The following is a 23,511-nucleotide window of genomic DNA, read 5'->3' as shown; positions in this document are numbered from 1 at the left end:
TTTGACATGTCTGAATGGGCTTAGAAAGCGATCATCTTAAGCTCCTTCATGATATATTTAAACAAATAGCTTCTTGAGTCAAATTGTCTCTTCACAATTAGAGTGCTCGTTTCTACTACAGAGCGAATTACTTCATTCATTCTAAACAAGTAGTTTCTATAGTTGAACAGAGTTGAGTAACTAAGTTACTAAGACTAGAAGTACAATCTTGATATAATTGCAAGAGAGGGCTGAGTGGTGACATTATGTTGGGCGAAGACTAAATTATCAAGTTCTATGAAATGGTAAGAAAGTTATTTTTAATAACCATTTAGAAGAACGCGACGGTCTATTGGATAACAAATTACTCAAGCATGCATTACTTTTCCTCAGCCCTGCTCAGCCAGGACAAATGGGATAAATTATCTCGTCCCTAGGTAACAGTTGTGTCAATTAAATGACGTTATAATTAAAATAATCTATGCTGGAGTAATTAGTTATTCCAAAAGACCGTCGCGTTCTCCCAAAGGACTATACGAGATTTTTCGACAAGACATTTTCTGCGTTTTCTGGTATAAGCAGATTAGGACATTTAAAGACAATACAAAGTCAAACTACTTTCTACAGTCTACCGTAAGTTGGCCTAATGTCGACATCCCTCTTCTAATTTCGACACCCTTTTTTAGAGATGGGAATTAAAGGAAGGTCGGAATCACAGATAGACAAAATCGTTTTTCCTCTCTGATTGCTAAGCTAATAAAAATAATTTCCATCAGGGATTCCGATATTAATGCTATTCCTAACTCTAAAGAAGGATGTCGAAATTAGAAGAGGGATGTCGACATTAGACCACCTGACGATATAACATATCATGTTTTTGTATCAGACTTTGCGAATTTGCGAATTTGCTATCTTTTGAGAGACTTAATTTTTCTGTTCAATGATTTTGCTAGCCTCATAGATACTACAACCGTTTTTAGAACCGGAGGTCTGAAAAAGGTTTACACTAATTTCGAATAGGTGCCAATGGCTTTAATTGTTTTAATATACCTAGCTACAGTATAAGTTACCTAGCTCTATAAAAATCAGTTTATCTCGTATCGTATGGTAAAAAATTCATAAATAAAGTTAATAATAGTATATAGTTACAATTTCTAAAAAATACGTAAATGTAAAAATGCTTTGGAAATATGTTATTTGGAAAATACTTAGAAATTGAATATTTGATTGTTAATTTGCATCAATAAATAAAGTGTAAATGAAGCCATAAATTTAGTTCATTTACAATGTAAATAGGTCCTTATCATTTTACGAGATTAACAGAGCTACGAACCACTCTTCCCTTCAAATCTTGCACTTCTCGAAAATTATTTGAAATCACAGAGGGTGAATTTGTGGACGTTGCACATTGTTTACAAAACCGATCCCCACCATGAGGACCCTTTGAAGTCGTGACGCCGTTAAGTTGGGTCCACTGTTTCATAGAGATTTTAATTGGCTCCATAAAGACGGTCCAGACCACACTTTCTAGAAGAGGTGGCGTCGTGAGAGAGCCGAGGTACGTGAAAAACGAATCTTGTTTGGCAGGCAGTAATTGATAAGGAGAAAACTCACTTGCACTTTTTGTTTGGCTACCCTCCTGGCTGACCCGTCCAAACATATCAAGAATCAAATCCAAACCAGGGTGGTGAGGGTGGTCCTCTTGGGCGTCTAACCATACGCCCAAAACCGCCAAACCATCGGGTTTATCCATAGCCTGTGGCTGCTCAACGTACCTTGTGTTCCAATGCACTAGGTGGAGTTCACCAGCGAAGCGTTCCCCGTCTAGTGTATGCTCACATCCACAAACAGTGACCTCGCCCCAGTGCATATGCATCTCAGCGAAGCGGTACGCATTCGGTAGCGGACCATTTTGAAGTAAGATCTCACTTCCCTGATGTGGTGTCATCGACACATTATTACCTAGATTAGTAGCTGTAAAAGAGACAGGTTTCTTGTCTAGGATAAAAGATTGTAGGTTAGAATCATAGACAGCTGTCTTGGTGCATAAATCGATCGGGGACTGTCGAGTGCCGCTCGTAGGCCAGGTTTTCGACCATTCAGTAGGTCCATGCGATGGAGAGTAGTCCCAATACGATGGAGTGTTGGTTGTAGTGGAAAGCCTCTTGATTGCAGCAGAAATGAAGGCTTTGGATTGATTTGGAGCACAGGCTAGTTTGAATGTTCGTCGAATGATTGCTACCATATTGATATGTTGTCTAGGATAATTTGTTTGTTTGTTTGCTTTTATTAGTTTATTGCTGAAGCGAGAAAAAATAAAACAAATCAAATGGAATCCAAACAGCTTTGGACAACTTAGTTCTTATAAAGGAAGATGATCACTAAAATTACGTAACTAAAAACCTAGTTATGTATTTTACTTACATGGTGATTTTTGAAATATAACTTTACGTAACTAAAAAAACTATCTGTGTCAAAAAAGACCTCTCAATGTTTGCTCTGATGACGTCATTCTAGATTAAAAGAAAACTCCTAAAAACTTTTATCACATCACCCGCTCTTCATTAACATAAAAATATCTCCAAGATTTTGCAGTTCTGATGTGATATTCTTATAAATAAAATTGATCAGAAAGTATTTTTGGAATTACGTAAACAGCCAGATACATCTTCCAAAAAACGAGCCTCTTAAAAATTAGGACCTCGACTAAACAAGCAAAAATGTATTGTTTATCCTGTAATCAAATTAGTTTCCATGGTTACAAAGAAGCCGACACAAACTGTATAATTTAAAATTTCTTTCTTTTTTCGTTTTTTGTGTAAAACGTATCAGCTCGAAAATTAGGACATTTTTTTCAAGTTTAATGGAACTTTTTGAGTATGTTTTACCCCCTGGTTCATCTTTTCTGCTGTTTTTAATATACGTTGTCGTCGTTTAATGGTCAATAATTATGACCAGGACTTTTTTATTCTTAATCTTAACATCAGAAGTATATATAAAATAAGTATAAAATATATATGAGTATATAATAAGTATAAAAAAACTTTAACGATTTCAAATATTTTTTGAAACAACTAAATTTCAATTTCAAAATTATTTGCATCACAGAAGCTTGGTGTAAAAAGGATGAAGCGAAGAGCAATACTTGAACCATTCAACCTTTTCTAGTTTAGACGGCCAACTTTCTGCTCTGCCTTTTCTAATTGTTAGACTAGGCAAAAAGTGGGCACAAAGTTGGCAATTAAAATGTTTGCTTGAAAAAGATTGAAAGAAGATATTGCATTGGCGTCAAAAGAGGGCAGTGCATTGACTTTGGAAAGCCAATTTTATGCCCACTTCACTTCAATTCGCAATTAGAACAGGCAGGCAGGCCGTCTAAACCTATTAAAATCCCTCACTCCGTAACAAATTTTAAATACTTTTTATTAATGCATGTTCACATCAGAACTAAGAAAAAAATGCCAATATCACCTTAGTTGTTAATTCGGGCAGGGTAAAAAACAGGGCAGGCGGGTAGGTTCAGACCTGGTATAGGACCGAAAAGATCGCGCGATCTCGTCTGATACCAGTGGTGCTCAATTGGTTAAAACGTTGGACTTGGGTAAAGTTTTTTTCTTCACATTTCTAAAACACATCTCCAACTTTATGATATCCTTAGGGGGTAGCTAAAGAAAATTTCTAAGAAATTTGCAATTTTGAGAGATTTTCATTTTAAGACTAATATCTAGGGGTAGTTAAATTTTAACAGTGAAATAATTAATAGGAATATCAAGAAAAGGAATTTCAGTTATCTAAGAAACAGTAAGGGTTTGGGTTGCTTGTAATTTAAAATGGATTGGCCTGATTTATTGAGATAAAAATTCGAACCCCCTGGAAGAATACTCAAACAAGGAAAACGGGGGCTAATAAAACAAGTTTTTTTCAGGAAGGATATCTTGCTGATATAAGAAATAAACCCTTGGATAAAAGCAGAATTTATACCAAGAAAATATAAAACCGGAAAGCCACCCAGGGGGTAAATAATCAATGTTTAAAAATAGGTAAACCTGTTCAAATCAAAACTTAACCCCCTGGACCAAAGTCAAATTTATACTAAATTAAACAGAGCTAAAGTGTAAACCAGGAGGTAAAAAATCACAGTATTTACATAAAGGATACAAAGATATTCACAGAGTTGATTATTTTTCCCATCAAAGTGCGACAAAATTTAAAAAGGGAAACAAGAAAAGAAAGTACATTTTATCACGAAAAATCAAAAAAATGTGAAAAGTGAAGTCGATAGGATAGTTAAAAATTGTTGGGAAACTTTAGGGAAGAAAAATGGACACCACAAAACCACGGATTGGATATAACATTTGGGCATCAAGTGATTCATAACAATATACAAAATAAACGGCTGTTGAAATTAATCGAAAATGGTAACTATGTTTTTTCACAGCCAAACCTTTTCTTTTACTATACTTGTATGTAATAGTACAACACCGCTTTATTTTTTAGCAACTCAAAAACTTTTTCAGCTTTTCGGTATAGTCACATTCAGAATTTGGTCCAAAAAATAAAGCTTAGCGCTTTCATCCATGCATCAATACTATTGAAATCTTCAATACGCACATGCATATTAACCCATAGCCAAAAGTGACTGAGTACGCGGCCGCACGTCAAATTTGTGAGCTCACAAATTGCGAATCTTGACTAGGGTGGATTGAATTTCAACCCAATTCGGGTGACGAAGACGTGATTTCTTTGTATTAAGTTTGTATAATTTACTTGACAAAAATGTTATCTTACGCACCAACCTCTAGTATTCAACACTTCAACCATTCTTCAATGCAGCCCAGAACAATTTCACTCACGTAGCTTACATCCTCAACTCTCTTTTTCTTTCATTAATGCTTCCATTCGCCCACTCTTATCTTTCGGGTTCGGCGCGTTTGGATTCTCACCGGCGTAAAATAATTTCAACATATTCACAGCTTCATCCGCCATTATGCCTGTCCGACAAACTAAAGGATCACCCATAGCAACCAAACAACTACCAGATAGAGCGTCCATTTTTAATCGTTTCGCAACAGGTGGTACTTCTTCTGTAGTATTGTTCCTAGGCATCCTCGAATGAGCATCTAGCCTTGATCCGCAACCTCCAAAACGTTGATTCCCACATCCGTATACAACGTTTGTTAAACCGACTAGCCTTAAAGCGGCCGCGCACATAACACAAGGCTCCGTTGTCACGTATAAAGTAGAGTCTTTAAAAACTTGCGTCAAGTCTAACGATTCCGTTTTCGCATAATCACGTACCTCTTCGATCGCCAAAAGCTCAGCGTGCCGTGTAGCGTTTTTCGTACGGTTGACGTCGTTAGAGCCACGAGCAATGACGTTATTCTTGTAAACAATAAGACAGGCGATAGGGACTTCACGTCTTTCAAGAGTTTCTTTGGAGAGCTTGAGAGCTTGTTTCATGTAAAATATGTCTTGGTCCTCAATAAGAGAATTTACTGGTAACGTTCCTTTCTCGTTAGTTGTCATATTGCTATTTCGCCTTATCTTTATTCACAAAATCTACAACAGAAAATAAAACTATGTAAGATAGACCTGAGAAATACACTTCTATGAATTATAAAACCTATCTTATTGGAACTAATTTTTGCGGAAACTAATATTCCCGGTCGAAAAAAAAAATCGGAAAAATTGCATTTCGCGGGTTTTAATTTTCACGGTTTTTGCCCTTTTTAGACAAATTTTTTTCATTTTCCTAGGGATTTTTCAAACTTATTGATAAAATTGGAAAAAATTGTATTTCGCGGTTTGGCGAAAAAAAAACGCGAAAAACGCTTTTATTTTAATTAATATCCACGAAAATTAAATCCAATAACGTACACGAAATTAAAGGCAGCTAATAATGACTGAAATATGGATTAAAAGGGACGGTCAGAAATGACTGCTAACAGAAGTAAGGAATGCATTAGTCTTGGGGGGGGAGGGGGTACTTGGGCAAGATGGTTGTCGGGTATGTGAAAGCTATAAAGGGTAAATCCTGGAAAGTCTTTCAAAGGGGTACAAAAACGATAAATTAACAATTGGAAAAATGGTTTCCAAAGGGTCGCAAAACGTCTAATTCAGTCTCTCAAATCTTCGAACTTTGGCTCGGACATACCCCCCGGGAACTTGAATCAGCCACAATTGACCGACCGGTGACCAAACTAATATTGATGAGCTAGTCGCAACAAGTATCACCTTAGCAAGAAAAGTTTAAAACTGAAGTGGCTGCATAATGAATGACGAAACCCTTTTCAGAATTTTAGAGAATTTTCACTTCGGAAAATTTGCACATATCTTAAGAATACTAAAAACGAAAATTCTGGAATATTTTAAGCTTGAATTGCGCCATTTATACACGTGTTGTTACTCTTCCCATGCTCACCAAAACTAAAGTGAGATAATATTTACAAGGGATAATGTAGAAAGGGGTATTCTCATACAATATGGACTTCATTTCAACAAAAGCAGCATATTGGAAGAATTTCTTCACCGCTAGACTTAGACATTTTGATTCCACCATCTAGCCTTGATCCGCAGCCAATCGATTGATAATACCTTTCATAATCAAGTCTTCAGTTAGACTAGCTTCCGACAGATTCTCCTCCGCCACATTATAGCTTAGAAGCACTTGCTTTTTCAATCTTTTGCACAATTTTTGACTCATTGTCAATGAACTTTGACCAATCAAATCAACCGATGACGTCATCTTCATGTCTTGACTTATCGAGGCAATGTTTAATTTATCGAATTCGTTAGTCTCACCTACCCAAATCATGACAGCGTTGTCTAATGAAAGCGTTCGAACGTTGACGGCCTTTTCAGATATGGGGACTTGAAATATTAATTCTTTCATAATTCTGTAAATGAATTTTTTCTTTTCTTTTTTAAAATGTCACTGAAAGTAAAGAAGAAAAATAATACCCAACTGAGAATTCAGCCACCTTTGAATGAATTAGCTCTAGTTTAGACGGCCGACTTTCTGCCCTGCCTATTCTAATTGTTAGAGTAGGCAGAAAGAGGGCACAAAGTTGGTTGTTAAAATCTTTGCTTGGAAAGGTTTGAAGGAAAGACATTGCATTGACGTCAAAAGAGGGCTATGCATCACTTTAGACAGCCCACTTTATGCCCTCTTTAGTTCACAATTAGAATAGGCAGGGCAAAAAGTGGACCGTCTAAACTAGAGCTAAAGCACGACTGATAAAGATCTTTGACGAAAAATTTACATTTTTTTGAATGCAGTCTTATATTTCAAAGATTTCCAAAAATTGATTGTTATATTTGTGGATATCGTATAAAAGAAGGTAAGCTAATCAAAAGAAAATTCAGATCTTGAACCAAGATGTCAACTTCTTACTTGAGGTAAATTTCAAATTTCTAAGCGCATGCGTAAATCACCAATGCAATAAGAGAGGAGACCAGGTATGGTATAATAATTACAAAAATATTTTTTGGAGATGTTCATTTCAAGGATGCATTTCAAAATTCATTTCATCTAAATTTCATTCATTTAAATTTTGAATATGTTATAATTTGAAGCTTTTTTTCAAAGTTTAAAATTTAAAAACAATCAAGCAATATATTTCGGTGATAGAACACTTGTATTTTTATAAGCTTGAGAATGGTGATACCACCGAAAAATATTGCTTGACTGTTTTTAAATTTTAAAATTTTGAATAGTCTTCAGAATATTAGTCTTCTGTACATAGACCCGATATCTATGGCTAATTCAAAATTCATTGCCGTACAGGTACTACGAAACGATAAACGTGAGATACACTCTGGTACAGAATATCAGAATATCTGGTAAACGTCCTTTTTTAAGAACATCCAATATTTCTGAAGCCTTCGGATGTTATTGACTTTTTGAATTTTAAACTCAAATGGCCTTAAGATGTGCTTAATGTGACCAAAACACTCAAAAAATATCGCAGATCACAAGATGCGCCAAAATTTATGGGTGCGCGAATATCCTATTTCATGAGGAGCGCGAAAATTAAGGCGCGAAAATTAGAGGCATGAAAATAAAATGCGTTCTTATAAAAAATGACGTGTCATTGATGCAGACTGAAAGGTGCTGGGAAAAAAGTCTAATCAATAATCATGGGCTAACCTTGTTGAGAGTAAGAGCAAAGTATTTGATCAGCCTATATCTCAGTCAAGGAAGTTTACATAAATTAATTTAAACTTGATAATTATATCAAATGAGCTGTCATTAACAGTGTTGGATGTTTTATCTCTCTAAGAACATTAGACTTTGAAGTCTTTGAAGTCAAAAAATTTAAGAGTATTTTGAGGACTTTTTGTAATTTCTTAGACCAAAATTTAAGAAATGCTTAAAATTAGAATACTTTAAAAACAATTTAAGCTTTTAAACCCAAAAAGCTAAGAACACACGAAGGCTCTAAATCTTTTTGATGTTCTAATGAAAAAAAAGCGTGTTAATTACAAACCACAGTGCAACAACTGGGTGCGTTTTAATAACCAGTTATTTATAAGAAAGCTTTATATTAAGAAAACCAAAAAACAAGGATCCATAATAAGAATTTATACAGTGGAGTCTCCAGAACTGGAATGTCTCTTTAACTCGGACAGGTTTTGTAGTCCATTCAATAAACTGCATAGCTCAAAATTTCCATGTTCGAAATATGGAGACTACACTGTAAATTGTTATTGTCATGCAAAACGCAAAAGAATTTTCTTAGATAGGGATTTTTCTTATAACAGCCAAACAAAGAGAGAAAAAAGACTTAACATCTCAAGAGAGGCATTTCATTAAAAAACTAATAAGATTAAATGCTGCGATTCCCCCTTTTTGATAAATCTGAGAGCTTGCTGTTAATTATGAAATTAATATTTATTATACTAAACGTTGGATAAGCTTAGTATTATATTTTTTAACTGGAAAATCTATTCTACATTTTCACTGACACTTGACTGGGTTGCATTGACGCTTGGCTTATCATCTACAAGCTGTAACTTTACCAAACTTTAGAAGGTTTCTTCTCAAACATAGGGTGTAAAACTCAGAGTGCCTGAGGAATAGAATATTTGTCAAGATTTTTAAGGCGGATTCATGTTCAGGTTTAACTATCACAGGGTGCCTGCAGATTATTTGAAGAGAGGCAGTTGTTGAAGTTGAGCTCTAGTTTAGACGGCCCACTTTTTGCCCTGCCTATTCTAATCGTGAATTAAAGAGGGCATAAAGTGGGCTGTCTAAAGTGCGACTTTTGACGTCAATGCAATGTCTTCTTTCAAACCTTTCCAAGCAAAGATTTTAACAACCAACTTTGTGCCCTCTTTCTGCCTACACGTTTTTTTTTTTATAAGAACAAACTATATAAGAACATAAGGCTTCGAGGCCCAAAAATTTAAGAACATTCTAAGAACATTGTAAGGCTTTGGAGACTTAAAAACATATATTTTCTTAAGAAATTACATCAAAATGCTCAAAAAATGCTGAAAATAAGAACATTTTAAGAACATTTTTAGGCTTCAAATCCAAAAAACTAAGAACATCCGAAGGCTTCGAAAATTTTTGACGTTCTTATAAAAAAAAAACGTGTACTCTAGCAATTAGAATAGGCAGGGCAGAAAGTCGGCCGTCTAAACTAGAGCTGAGAGGCAAGGAAAGCTAGAGAGCTTTATTTGAATAAGGACTTGTGATACCTGTAATACCTTACAGTAGAATCAAAATAGCGATTTAACAGTGAGGTGATAATGATTCTCTAATTCGGACCTCTCTTTTTGTTATTCGAAATAAATATTGGTCCCCTCAGACTTGAGCTTCAAATAAAATAATCTCCTTAATTCGAATCGTTCTCAAAGAAGATCGAAATAGAGAGAGTTGACTGAAGATATAGAGCAATATTCTAACAGTGTGGTAAAGGTGATTTAATTTTCCGTTTGTTTATTACAGGGGTCTGGTACGAGCAAGAAAGGAAACTTGGTCATCACCAGTTGTTGTGGCAACAAAGGAGAAGACAGGACAACCTCACCAACAAGTATACAGCAATTAAAACAACCTGTCGCACAACACCAAAATCCTCCTAAAGAAGGAAGGAATTCATCTACTGAAAACACGTAAGTGAAATTTGATATTTTAGTAAGCTGTAGTAAATTGAAATTCGCAAAAAGTTTTGCCAAATTATTTGATATCTTTAATACCCTATCAGCCATATCAGTGATTCTCTAAATTTAGATTAGTTTAAATGCCAGGAGCGTGGGTATTAAAACAATCTAAATGTAGAAAGTTTTAGAGAGAGTCAAAATATTACTCATTTTTTGATAGAAAGGAAATTATTTCAGGGGTCTTAATAGGCGCCAAAGGCGATTTGGTTATAGTTTTTAAAAAGGAAAATGATGTTTGTTTTGTTTTAGAAGCTTTAACATAGATTTTAAAGTTCTTGAAAACAAACATAAAGTTGTAAGTCAAAACAAACAAAAATGAAACATGAATGAGAGGTTGACTTGAAAAACAAATTTAGCAGGGACATGGAAAGTAACACAACCTGACGAAGCAATTATGACCTAGAGAGCTCGGGTTGTTTTATTGTTGGTAGAAATATACTTTAATGGGTTCATGGCAATATCAAATCAAAAGTTATTGTGAGCAAAAAGTGGAAATAGATTATTCTGAACAAAAATTTACATTCTATTGAATTAGCTGGGTCCTACTTATTTACATAATCAGACATAATTCAAATTTTATTTAAATAAACTTAAAAGAATAACCAGAGAGAAAGTTTGAGATCTGCTTTTGGACTAAAGAAACCCTCTGTGAGACCCTCGAAATATTTTTAGTCAGGTTGCTGGACCACTTTTTTAGAAATCTTAGTGCGAAGAATCTAAAACCTTTTGGAACTTGTTATATAACATCAAAGGATTCAGAAAAATTTTACTGGCCATTTTCTATCCACCTCCTTTACTCGTTTCCAGGTCTTTTTAAGATTTTGTGACGTCATCAGGGCGGTCAAGCTAAGGTGAAATTTGAACCTCCACAAATATGGTGATATTATACATCGTTGGATCGGAAATTTGATGTAGATTTCAAAAAAAGTTTATCTCATAGGGTAAAAATCAAGTGAAAAAGGATTATTAATGCAGAAAGTGACCAATATGACGTCATAGTTAATTTTTGCTTACAAAATCACAGAATGATTATTCGATGTTCTTGAATAGCTTAGACCTAGACGTTATACTTGGAAGTCAAGAGTGTTTATTTATGGTACGGCAATTTAGCTGATTAATCAAAGGGAAGGAATTTCCACTAAAAAGCCCTTTTCTTTTTATTTTGTTATCAGTATCATTCCTTCCATTTGGGCTTAAGATAGATACTTTATCATGACTTTCTCAGCCCGGGAGAGCATTCCAGGAAAACGACATACCGTAAGTGCGGCCCTTAAGGGTTCCTTTTCCAAGCTTTCTTTTCAAGTGCATTGTAAGGGTCGAAAAAAAATCGTTTTCTAATTCAAATTCATACCCTTTTTTACCTTAAAATGGTAAAAGAATATTCAAGAAATTGCCCCGCAAGGGTCGATGTGTCGCCCAAATTTACTCAAATCTGCCTAAATTTTCTCTGTACTGTAAGGGTCAGGATTCGAAGCCCTAATTTTGGGCCGCTCGTACAGTCGTTTTTTGAAACGAATGGCCCCTGGGACTATCAGGGTATTTACGGACCGGACCGGTCCTCTGACCTTAGAAACGCTAAACTTTTGCGAAAAAGTCACCCTTAGAGAGATTCTTTTGACACTCATCGCTTTCGTATCCTTAAAAGGACCCAAAATGGGAGAAATCCCAACCCTTCGAGAGAATATTTTGACTTTTCGTAACCCCTAAAAACCCCTGAAAAAAGTGATATATACAGATTATCGGACTTCGATAAATCGGTAAAAAAGTGACCCTTTGAGAGACGATTTTTCTCGGGGGGGGGGGGGCAAATGGAGGGTATGGGTGCGTGCCTTGGACTTGCAAACTCCCATTAATGGTTGCAAAAATCACAAACTCAAATTTTAGTCCCACTATGGGTCGGGAAAATTTTTCCCCTCCCTCTAAGTCCCGCTAAGGGTCCGAAGGTCAAAAGTCGGGTGGCACACCCCCGTCGCCTTGTAACCCTAGAACACCCCGGATGTGTTCTTATCTTCTAGGATACCACATGTCATGATTCTAAAAGCCTGAACTGTTTTTGTTAAATAATGAGTTTTGGGGACAAATTTACTTTGATCGGGTTAAAGTGCGATGACTGCTAGATTTTTGGTTCAGTATTTGTTTGACTTTGTCCGATAAATTTTGATTATTCGATTATTCGATCTAGGAACAACTTTTTGCCTGCATACACTTTTTCCCATGAACTTTTGCCGCGTTACTAACAAAGGACACGTCAATTTTAATTTGATTACCTTATCGGCCAAAACTTAGTCGGCCTTAATTATTAGTCGGCCCTAAAATTTTAGTCACCTCATCAAAATTTAGTCACTTAGGGCCGTCCCTTTTTGCATGTTCAGAATTATGCTATAAGGGTTGCCCCCCCCCCTCAAAAGAAGGGTCGTAAAAACAGCTAAATACAATTTCTTGACTCTTGAAAGCCTAATCCTAATAATAAGCTTCCCAAAATTTAAGAAAAGTCGGGTTTAGAGGCCCAACCTTAAAGTCGGAACTTTGGATTTTTATAAGCACACGGTCTCCTCTTCGGCGATTCATATTTTGTTTTATATGTTTTTTTTGACTCGTTGTCGGACAAAATTGTTGTCGGAATACTGACGCATTCGTCAAATCAAACGTCGGGCATTTTTACTGTCGGACTAGAAAGTGTCGGACTACTGACGACCTCCAATCAGAATATATCAATACGAAAAAAGCTCAATCGATATTAGATAGCTATTCTTCTGCCACTATTAGGGTTGACTTTGTTGCCCGCTTTTTTGTTTATAAAAAAAAGTTCGAAGCTTGAGCTACCATTTCGCATTCGAAAAGTTGTATGTATTGCTACACATTCGTATCTATTAAAAAAAACGGGGGTTTGATAAATTGTAAGTGTTTTTGAAAATGTTGTATTTATAATAATTTCTAAATCGTATTCTGATGAAATCCAATTCTTTTGATCAAGAATTAATATCAAAGCGCTTTTTGAGTTTAAGTGCGTGTAATAAGTATCAAAGGTGTGTTTGTGTGATTTCTTACCCCCGTCTAAGAATTCGAACGTTTTAATGTTTACATTCTATTCTATTACAAAAGCAAAGAGGGAAGACAACATGGCGTCAGAAAGTTCACTGACAACACTTTAGAGTATTTGGTGTAAAACTTTTATCTGTAACTTTGGATAAAGGTAGAATTAGAATGTCCAGTAAAGGGAAATGATTTAAGTAAAGTATGAAGAATAAAATGTGCATCAAATTAGATTCTTCGCAGTGAGGTTAACTAAACTTGAAATTTTTGAGGTCCAGCAACCTGACTATTTGGCCAAGCTTCTTCCAAAGTTGAGATTATGAAAATTTGAAATCTCTAAAAAGGTAACTAAAAGTGGATTCTTTTATAACTCGAACGTTCAAAAATTATATTGTTTTCTTTGATTTCATAGCTAATACTTTAGTATTTCGATTTGAGAAAAAAATTAGGGAGAAATCGGTGGTGGACCATGAAAGGAATTTTCAGACCAAAAGTCTTTATTAAACCATCTGACTATAAATAACTTTCATAAATTAAACTTACTCTAAGGGAACTAATTTTTGTGGGTGTTAATTTTCACTTTTTTCGCAGTTTTTGTCAGCAGAGAGATGCAAAATAATGTCTATGGTGGTTGTGCTAGAAAATGGACCATTCTTTGCAATGGTAAATATTTTGGAAAGGCCATGAGAAAAACCAATTGAAACTAACTGGATTAAACTGAACTGAAACTGTCAACAACTGCCCTTCATTTTATTTTTTATCAAAGGAGCAAAACTATTATGAAATATTTATCAATTTGATCAGATTTTATCAAAAAATAAATTAAATGAAGTTTTTTTTTAGGTTGACAGATACAGAAAGGTTAGGTATTTAATCTGATTCAATAAAAAAAGAGTCATTTTTTAAAGAAATAAAAAAATATAGAAAACTGTAGAAAAATGAATTTCAATGTATTTTGGAAGAGCAATGAGGCAAGTCAAGACCACTGATACATACAGAATCGTTATTTGCAAAGTTTTGACACATAATGGGTGACTTTGGGTCTTGCCGGTGTCTAAGAGGACTCGCAGAGATTTTTCTAAGCATTGTTAGCTGGGTCCGTTTTTGTAAAATTTAGATTTAGTTTCTAATTGCTCAGCAAAGCTGTGCACTGATAAAGCTGGTGGTCCCATTGGGTCCAGGACAAAGTCCTGGTGGAGATTCAGAGGGTGAAACTCCCGAAAGATTTTAAATATAAGTAGATGATATCATTTATCTTTCTCTTGTGAACAACAAAAAGTTGAATTTCGTTAGAAAATTTTGGATCTAGTTTCAAAAGTCTTTTGATTTGTTATTTTGGCCGGTATACAAACATAAAAAAGTGCTTAGAAAAAAATAACGATTCCATGTGGGTGGGACAAAATGTCTGATCAGGGTTGCTTTAGCTTGAAAATCATTATTTTTTGTCTGACAAGGAGCGATGTCCGACCGTTATTTCAGACCCTGAGAGGAAAGTTAATCTTAAAGTTAAAACTTTTTGAATTTGGTCTCAGTATTAAAAAGTAGTTAGGAAAACTTTGAAAGTGAAATTAAGATCCAATTTCTTTAAACCCACCACAGAACTTGTCCATGTAAATGATAAATTCATAGCAGAATTAAAAGCCATCAAGGAATTTCTTTTGATAGCTCAAGGGATATCCTCTTAAAAAACTTAAGCACCCAACACATCAATCACTTTTATTAATGACTTTTTAATTAATGAGAAATCCTGTTGTGTTTTAATGAAAACATGATATGTTCATAGTTGTTTTAGGCCTGTGGTTTTTTTCATATTGCAGATGTAATATACAGTTTAGATAGGGTGCAAATTATGAAGCAGAACTATGATAGAAATGATGAGTTTTTTTTAAATAGTCTCAAATGAATTGGAAGAAGTTTTCATAGAGAATTCATGTTTTTTTTCTTTTTAATTTCAACACTTTAGAGTACCCAAGAAAGTTGACAAGGTGGGAGAAATAGTGAGGAAAAGTTAGAACGATTCTGAGATCTATGAGTGTTTTTGAAAAAATAAGGGCTCGTTTTACAAAATGATGAAATAAGTTATAATTTTGGTGAGTTAGCAATTTTTTGATTTTATTGATAATTTGCTAATATTCGCAAATTTTGCTTGAAGAAAGTAGTTCCCCCCAAATAATACCTTTTGAGGTATTATTCACTAGGTTAAGCAAACGAAAACAATGAAAGGAAAGTGTCACAAAGTCTTCTGAATTTTTTTGAGAACCTAATCATTTTGATAAATGATATATTCATTTTAGATGAAAATCTTTAAAAAAATCTTTTTTGCTGGAAGCAGATTAACATTTTCTGAAATTAGCACTCCCAAAAATATCCTGTTACAGAAGTGTATTCATCAAATTTCTTCTGTTTTTAATTGTATGTATTTTTCCTTTGAAGAGGTAGACTTTTCTTTTTTTCAAATCAAGTAAAATTACATATTAATGACCAAAGATCCTTTGAATGCGTTCATTTTGCCGACAAATTCTCATGAAAAATTTAACAGGAAAATTGTTAAAAATCTGAATTTTTAATTTTCAAGCAAAGGATTTTCACAATATTGGATTTATTCAGAAAATTGATACTTCGTTCAGTAACTTTGAATCTCATGATTATAATCTTTTCTTCAAATTCTTTTAGTAATTATCTTATTTTTCATTTGAAACTTCAGATAACGCCATATTAATTGTTTACCTTGTGAAAACACTATATTAATTTTTTAGCTTGTGAAGTGTGAAGTTGTAAAAAATAAGTTTACAAAAAATATTAAATATTGCCTAGAAACTTTTCCAGGCAAGACCAATCTGATAGCTTTTGAAGTGTGAAGTTGTAAAATAAGTTTACAGTATAAAAAAATATGAAATATCTTTATTTGAAACATTTCAAATATCTAAGAAACTGTTGATAAACTTCTCACTTTCTGTAAGCCATCTCTTTCAATAAAAACATTTAAGTAAAGTAATTTCAAATCAAGGTTTCAGATCAAACTGACTACAAGTCTCAACATAAAGGGCGATGTTTGATTAATTTTTTTTTATTCAGGGTTTGAATGAAATCCAGGATGTAGAAATACAGTGTGTAGAAAAGAATATGACAAAATTGATACATAATTTTGTGACATTTTCTTTTTGTTGTTTTCTGAATTGTTTTTAATCCAGAAAAATTCAATACAAGTGCATTAGCTAAGGGCAAAATTTCAAAGTTCATAATTCGAGTGCAATATTCCTTGCTTGAAGAATGAAACCAGTTCCTAGAAGAGTTGTGCTAGAACCAGCTTTTTCAAATTTAGAAACTCTACCTAAGAGCACAATGAACGTGGGAAAAGTTTTATGAAAAAGGAGAGATATTTTTTTATAACAGTTTGATAATATCCACTCAGGCACAAAGCATAACAATCGTATAAGGGACAGATCAAAAGTTTTAACTATTTGAAATACAAACTAAGTTGAAATTAACACGATATCTCCTTTTTCTGTTTGCAGGCAAAATATCATCAACGTCAAACCAATACCTCAAGAGCACAAAATGGGATCCGAAAGTTTTTACATTGATATCAACTTCAACTATGGCAAATTATCCTACACCACGTTTTGGCGTGCTTGGGAAAAAGATGCTGGCTTGAGAGACGCCATGCAACAAGGAGTTGTCACAAATCTGCTCAAAGTATCCGGCGAAAACAAATTAATCATGATTGCAAAAATCAGTGGAGATCTACTGGACGATTTACTATACTCCAAAATCCAAGTCATTGCTTATTATGCAGATTTGATGAAAGTCTCAGTCACTCCAACATATGATTATGAATCATTTGCTAATATAGTGAATACTATTACTCAAGTGGAGGAAACTTTTGAACAATTACCCTCTTTAGATCAAAATACAGGTCTTTTCCATATCTTGGATATTAAAATGGAGTTCAGAGGTATGACACAAGAGGATTTTCTCACCATCTGGAAAGAGGAAATCAAAGCAGCGCTTGGAGCTAAAGAAAAAGGCATTGCATTGGACATATTGAAATCAGTAGCAGAAAGACGTGTTTTTGTTTTGACACGTGTAGACTCTTTAGCCTTATTAGACACTATTATTCTTACGCTACCAATGATGAGGAAAATGGGAGACCAGATGTATATCACATCTAAACGTGTTTCAAAATTCAATACCTTCATCAAACAAATCAATTAAAAGCAACTGAGAAAAAATTTCTTTCTCCAATTTTTGAATGTCTATGCCATTGAAACGAGATTAAACAAGATATTGAAGTCAAAACAGACTAGGACCGCAAACAGAATGATAAAAACTTTGTGGAAAGAAGTTGACTATATCTAGAATTTTTATTACAAACTGAAGAACTTTTGTTCTATTTATATTTTAAAAGATTTTTTCATGCTCCCTGCAATCTAGCTAGGTTAGTATATTGAAGTTTATCTTACAAAATAACTTCAAAAATGAAAAATATTTATTACTTAAAATTTATAAGACTTTTTGTGAGCTAACATTCCCAAATTGTGAAGTTGTGAATATTTTATCATTATAATATAGAAATGTCTTAGTGTATCATAATATAATATTTATCCATTTGTCGTCCATTTATAAAATTGGACAGTGTTTTGTACAAGGAAATGAGTGTAACAATGTCAGTCCTAAACATTCTCATATATCATTTTGTCATTCAATTTGGGCCAGAATTTCGGAAATTCTTCTTGGATTTTAGTTCGTCCACCCTCACTTTAAGATATGAATAGAATCTTTCCAAGGGTATTTTTGCAAAATTTGCCATTTTCCAGGAAGTATCCACTTATTTTCAATAATATTTTTTTGACTTGAAAAGGTTCGTCCACCCCCTTGTATGGTTTTTTAAAAGACTCCAAAGTCTCTCCAGAAGCTAAGATAAAAAAGATCTAAAAGAAAGGCTGTGATCAAATCCATTTTGTGTTTGTATAGAATGGGTAAACTTTTAATGTTTAAACTAAGAACAAAACTTGATAGCACCTTAAGTCTGTGTTTACGTGTCTATTTTTTCAAGATCACTTACAGACGGCTCATAAATACATGTCACAAAAATACTTATTTGACGTCAAAATGTTATGTTATGTTAAAAAATCTGAATCTGAACTTTAATGGGACAAACTTTTGTGGGAATTAAATTTTTTGGTGTCATCCGCAAAAATTTGCGAAATTAAGTCCCATTGGAAATTTGGAAGGGCCTCATATGGGAAATTAAGTACCCGCGAAAATTTGAAATCTTTCTTTGATCCGCAAAAAATTCAACTTTCTTTCGTTGTTTCTTCATCCCACAAATCAGTAGTCAAACCCTGCTTTGAAGAAAATCTCTTTGTTATTTTTCAAATTTTTTCACACTACCATATCAAAATTTTGAGAGAAGTTCTGTTTGCTACCCCGATTTTGTAAAATTTGGAATCACTTTAGAAAAATTAGATTTAATCCTGATCCGCGAAATTACTCAATAAATCAGGGAACTCATCAACTGCAAAATTAATTCCCCGCCAAATTTTTGAATTTCGCGGATATGCCCATCCACAAAATTTAATCCCCGCAAAAGTTTATCCCACTAAAGTACCTTGAAAACAGCCCGGCCGAACATGTTAGTAATTTCTACCATCTAATGGCATTTTAATCTCGACCCTCCATCCAATACATAAACTTTTAATGTTTATATTTGAAATGCTATTTAATAAGATTTGATAAGTATTAAGATTTTTGATTCAGAAAATGACACTTCCATAACTATTGTTACTCAGAATCAAAGAGCTTTATGCAGTGGTCAATACAAAGCCTTTTGTCTCAGATGGAAATGAACTTTAAACAAAGATTAAGCCAAATTCTTCAAATCTGCAGAATTTTCTTTAATTTGGTGACGGAAAAACTTCAGAGACAAAAATCAGTCTGAGAGGGTAGAACTTTGTATACTGTTTATGAACCCAATTTCTAGTAAAAATCATGTTTCTAAAAGATAAATTCAAAAAGTAAAAAATAACCAAGTGTGGCAAGCTACATGCTGAAGGGACCTACCTTAAGATTGGTGTATAAGAAAATAGGGAAAATGCAGCAATACTAAGAAAATGCAGACAAAAAGATTCAAAGCACATTCAGCAAGGATTGTTTGTTTTCCCTAAAAATGTAAAAAGTTATTTCACAAAATATCAAAAATCTGACAAAAAGAATTTTCGTGAAAAAACTGCTTCAGCCAGTTTTTAGAGAATTTTGCCCTCTGTCTTTGTGAAAAGCTTGTAGTAGACTGACATAAACAGTCATGCAGGGCTCGAAATAACGGTCGGACATCGGACATTGTCCGACCCAATTGCTGAAATGTCCGACCCAAATCGATTCTAGTCGGACATCATGTCCGACCCAATTACTTTCGGTGCCTTCAAAAAATTTGTCAGATGCGTTGTGATATTTCCAAAAGAAATTATAATTTACATAGAATTAGTAACTTCCATAGTTTGCAGAGGGGTATGAACCCCCCTAGGTTTATTTCATCCCCCCTATATACCCATCCCCCCCTTTTGTAATGAAATCTTATCCCCCCCTTTTTTTTACAGAAAATCCGTTTCGAAGGAAACTCGCTTTCCCACCTACCATTAAAATTATCAACAAGAAAGAGTATGAAGTATTATAGTCACGAGCCAACAATGACAGAATATAACTGTGACAATTTGTATTTGATTAGAAAATTGACCAAAATTTCCAAACCCCCCCTTTTTTATTTGATCCCCCCCTACATTCCCATCCCCCCTAGTTTTTTCGGCAGATCTCGGTACCCCCCCTACAAAGGCCCTCCAGAAAGTTGGCATCCCCCCCTATTAAAAAGGGGGGGGTGCAAACTATGAACTTCTTTATTTACACACAAAAACTCTCAAAGTTGCGATCATTAGTGTTAGATATTCATTTTGTGTGATGCTTTTTCTCAACAAATGAAAGCATGCTTCAAGTAAAAATCATGGGCTTCCGACAATTAATTGGCATTTGTTTAGCTTATTCGTGATCAATGTGAAATTCTATCAGAAGCTTGTATTAGACTTGAAGTATACCCCACATAAAAATCAATCGGACATGTCCGACCCATTTTACTTTAAAAGCCTTAGGACATGTCCGACCCAAATCAATTTTTGATCGGACAATGTGTCCGACCACCTAAATATCGTTATTTCGAGCCCTGGTCATGGGTTTATTTATAGGACCTATGAGGTAGGTCCAAAAATGCAACAAACTGAAATATCACCCCAATGGTCAATATTAAAAGAGAATTTATCATTTTAAAACTCAATTGCGTTTTTTATTAAGTCGCTGTTAAACCAACCATCTTCTTTCTCTTTCTTCCTGGGTTGTCCCCCCCTAGAAATTTTAGACTACCCAGTTGTCAAATCAGAAAAATCTGAAAATGAAAAAAATCCTTTTCCCATCCCTTTGGTGTTTTCCCTTTGCAGCAATGTATAGACTTTCCAATGGAATCTCCCATGTAGAATTTGAAGCCATTTTATCCCACCTTTTTATTGCAGTACCCCGTCTTATCTCGGTTTGACAACCCTAGTCAAGTACATCAGAATCATACGGGAATGTTACAGTAGGATAGACAGGTTAAGTTTCCACAAAGCATCAGGAAGATAAAAAGTTGATTTGGCTGAAAATGGCTGAAATTAGACCTCTTTATATAATTCTTTTGGTAAAAGCTTAATTTTTTACTGCAGTTGCGGTATAAATGTCACTTTTACATCTTTCAATTGCAGTATATTCAAGAAACAGAATTCAAGATTTAAAGGAGAAAACAGGCAATTTTTGTACATAATTTATCATATCTTTTTAACGCACAAACAAATTATTTTTTTCCGTAGATCAGATTCTTTTAATTTAAAGAAAAGCTACCTTAAGGGAAGAAATTTTCGCGGAATTTAATTTCGCGAATTGGGGCGTAATTCGCGAAATTAAATTCCGCGAAACACACCAATATTGTTAAATCGCGAAATTAAATTCCGCGAAATTCAATTTTTTTTCTTCTTCTTTTATTTTGTTGTTTTTGACCAGGTGTTACTAAAAAAGATGGACACAATTGATTTTTAAGCATTATAACGTGTATTTTTTATCAAATATAAACAAATATAAACAACTCCGTGATGCTTAAAAGTTAATCTAAGTTGATAACTTCTTCTCAATCGCGAAATTAAATTCCGTGAAACTTTTGAAATCGGCTCATTCGCGAAATTAAATTCCGCGAAATTTGCCATTTTGAAACTCTGATTCGCGAAATTAAATTCCGCGAAAATTTCTTCTCGCGAAAATTTCTTCCCTTATGGTATCTTCACATACAATTTTTTACAGTCGATGTTTGTTTATCTTTGTCAACCAGGATTATACGTAGCCGTTAAAAGCCTTTGTAGGCTAACCACGAATGAAAACTACTGCAATTGCAGTATACCATGACATCTTAATTATTGGGAAAAACTCAAATCAGTAAAATTGCATAGCCTTGAAAGATGGAGAGAGCGGTATCAAATAATTCATATATGGAACGTCATTAAAGGCAACGTCCCGAATTTTGATTATGACGAAAGTAAAGGAGGCATTTCCTCTCATATAAATCAGAGATTGAGGAGAATTTGCAATCTAAAAGCTGTCAATATTAAACACAAAAATATCTGGAGGGGAAGTCTTTCCCAAGAAGGCCCTCAATTATTCAACACCCTTCCCAGACCAATAAGAGATTTGACAAACTGCCCCATAGAAGTATTCAAACATCAAAAAACACTTAGACACCTTCCTCACAACTGTTGAAGCATCGGACTCAACGAGTTGGATGAGCTGTTCAAGCAGAAGCCAAAAAGAGGTACAAAGAGGTACCATCAACTGCTCTAACTTGGGACTGTTTGACAAAACATGGGACGGCAATTTGGCCACCATTTCAAAGAACCTCCAAAGTCATTTGATTTGAGTTAATGAACGGCGTAATGGTCTTCTAGATGGAACACTGCCCATTTTTAAACACAATCACGCAGCTTTGTTGTCATTCCCAGTCATTTTAGAAGAGCATGCTCCTTCCGAATGAATTCGAGATAGCATATTCATCAGATTGTTTGTTTTCACCTATCCCTTTAGAACTTTATAGCAGCGTGTTGTTGTGGGCAGAAAAAAATCAAGATCTGATCTCAGAGATATGGTGCGCACTCGTCTGGATTTTTTGCGTGGAACAAGTCGAAAATCAAAATTAGAACATTCCATCCATCACAACTTATCCTTAACAACTCCAAACTTGTTCATTATTTTTTTTTAAATATATATTCAGAATTTATCAGAGAAAACAAAGAAAAAAACCTCATCCCATTACCTACCTTCAATAAAAAGATATACCATTTATTAGACATCAAGGTGAAAAAATGGCCCCTCGGAATTCGTGGCACCACCGTCGACCTTGACCACCATTTTTCAAATGGCTATCACTATTGAGCTTTTTTTGTGGTTTGAAAATGGAATAACTTTGGAACTACTTATCCAATTTTAACAAATGACCCCTCATTCAGTTACATCAATATGCCTTCTTGCCTGTCTTTAAAAATATATATAAAAGTAATCACGGAAAATGACGCAAAAAAAAAAGACATAAGTGTGAGAACAGAGTAATCAAACTCGTTAGAAAAAGTACCATTAGAAGTCATAAAAAATCAACCTGAATAAATGCAATCGAAATTCCAGAGAACTTCATAATTCCCCAAACAACATTACATTACTATGTCAAACTCCCATCACATAAATTTTACAATTACGTCAGAGTAGACTACGCTCGCCACCGAAGAGGTTTATTTGGAAAGGGTAATTATATTTTATTGTTCGCTTCAAGGTCTGTTTTATTTACCCCCTGGTGACTTAGCAAAAGAGACTTAACTCGATTTTACAATCCAATTATTGAAAGTTTGTCTCGGCCTTTTTATAATGAGCGAGACATACGTTCTCTGATTACGCAATTTTCATATTGACATTTTCGAGGCATTTTGATGTAACTGTCATTTTTCTCACAAAGGTAAGGACTTTTTAGTTGGTTTTCAAAATTTGAGGAGTGAGTTATATCGGATCGCCCAAAGTTACCTTCATTTTTTTTTTTTTTTTCTTATCCTCGGATCGCTGATAATAGTCACCCCGGAATCTGTGTTTCCAGGGGTTTTGTTGTTTGGAATTGATTCAACAGTTAGGTAGGGTCAGGGTTGCTAGTAACGGCTTGTCACTGTGCCGGGTGCATACATGGCCTCGGGCCCCGCAGGGTTGCTAGCAACGGCTCGAATTTCAGTCAGG

At 34.5% G+C, this 23,511-nt stretch overlaps 2 protein-coding genes across 2 annotated transcripts in view; one reads left to right on the top strand and one right to left on the bottom strand.

The window, feature by feature from the left end:
• The window catches only part of LOC136808480 (uncharacterized), a 209,915-nt gene that overhangs the window by 141,265 nt on the left and 45,139 nt on the right, over positions 1–23,511 (bottom strand). The window lies entirely within an intron of this gene.
• LOC136808488 (uncharacterized) lies at positions 265–17,867 on the top strand. The gene is made up of 3 exons (XM_067065019.1): positions 265–284; positions 9,935–10,098; positions 16,695–17,867. The coding sequence occupies exons 1-3, from the start codon at positions 282–284 to the stop codon at positions 17,392–17,394; spliced, it is 867 nt and encodes a 288-aa protein (XP_066921120.1). The 5' UTR covers positions 265–281; the 3' UTR covers positions 17,395–17,867.

Source organism: Clytia hemisphaerica, unplaced genomic scaffold (assembly GCF_902728285.1).
Source record: "Clytia hemisphaerica strain Z4C2 unplaced genomic scaffold, Clytia hemisphaerica genome assembly, whole genome shotgun sequence".
Lineage (NCBI taxonomy): Eukaryota > Metazoa > Cnidaria > Hydrozoa > Leptothecata > Clytiidae > Clytia > Clytia hemisphaerica.
This window is presented reverse-complemented; position numbering and strand designations above follow the sequence as displayed.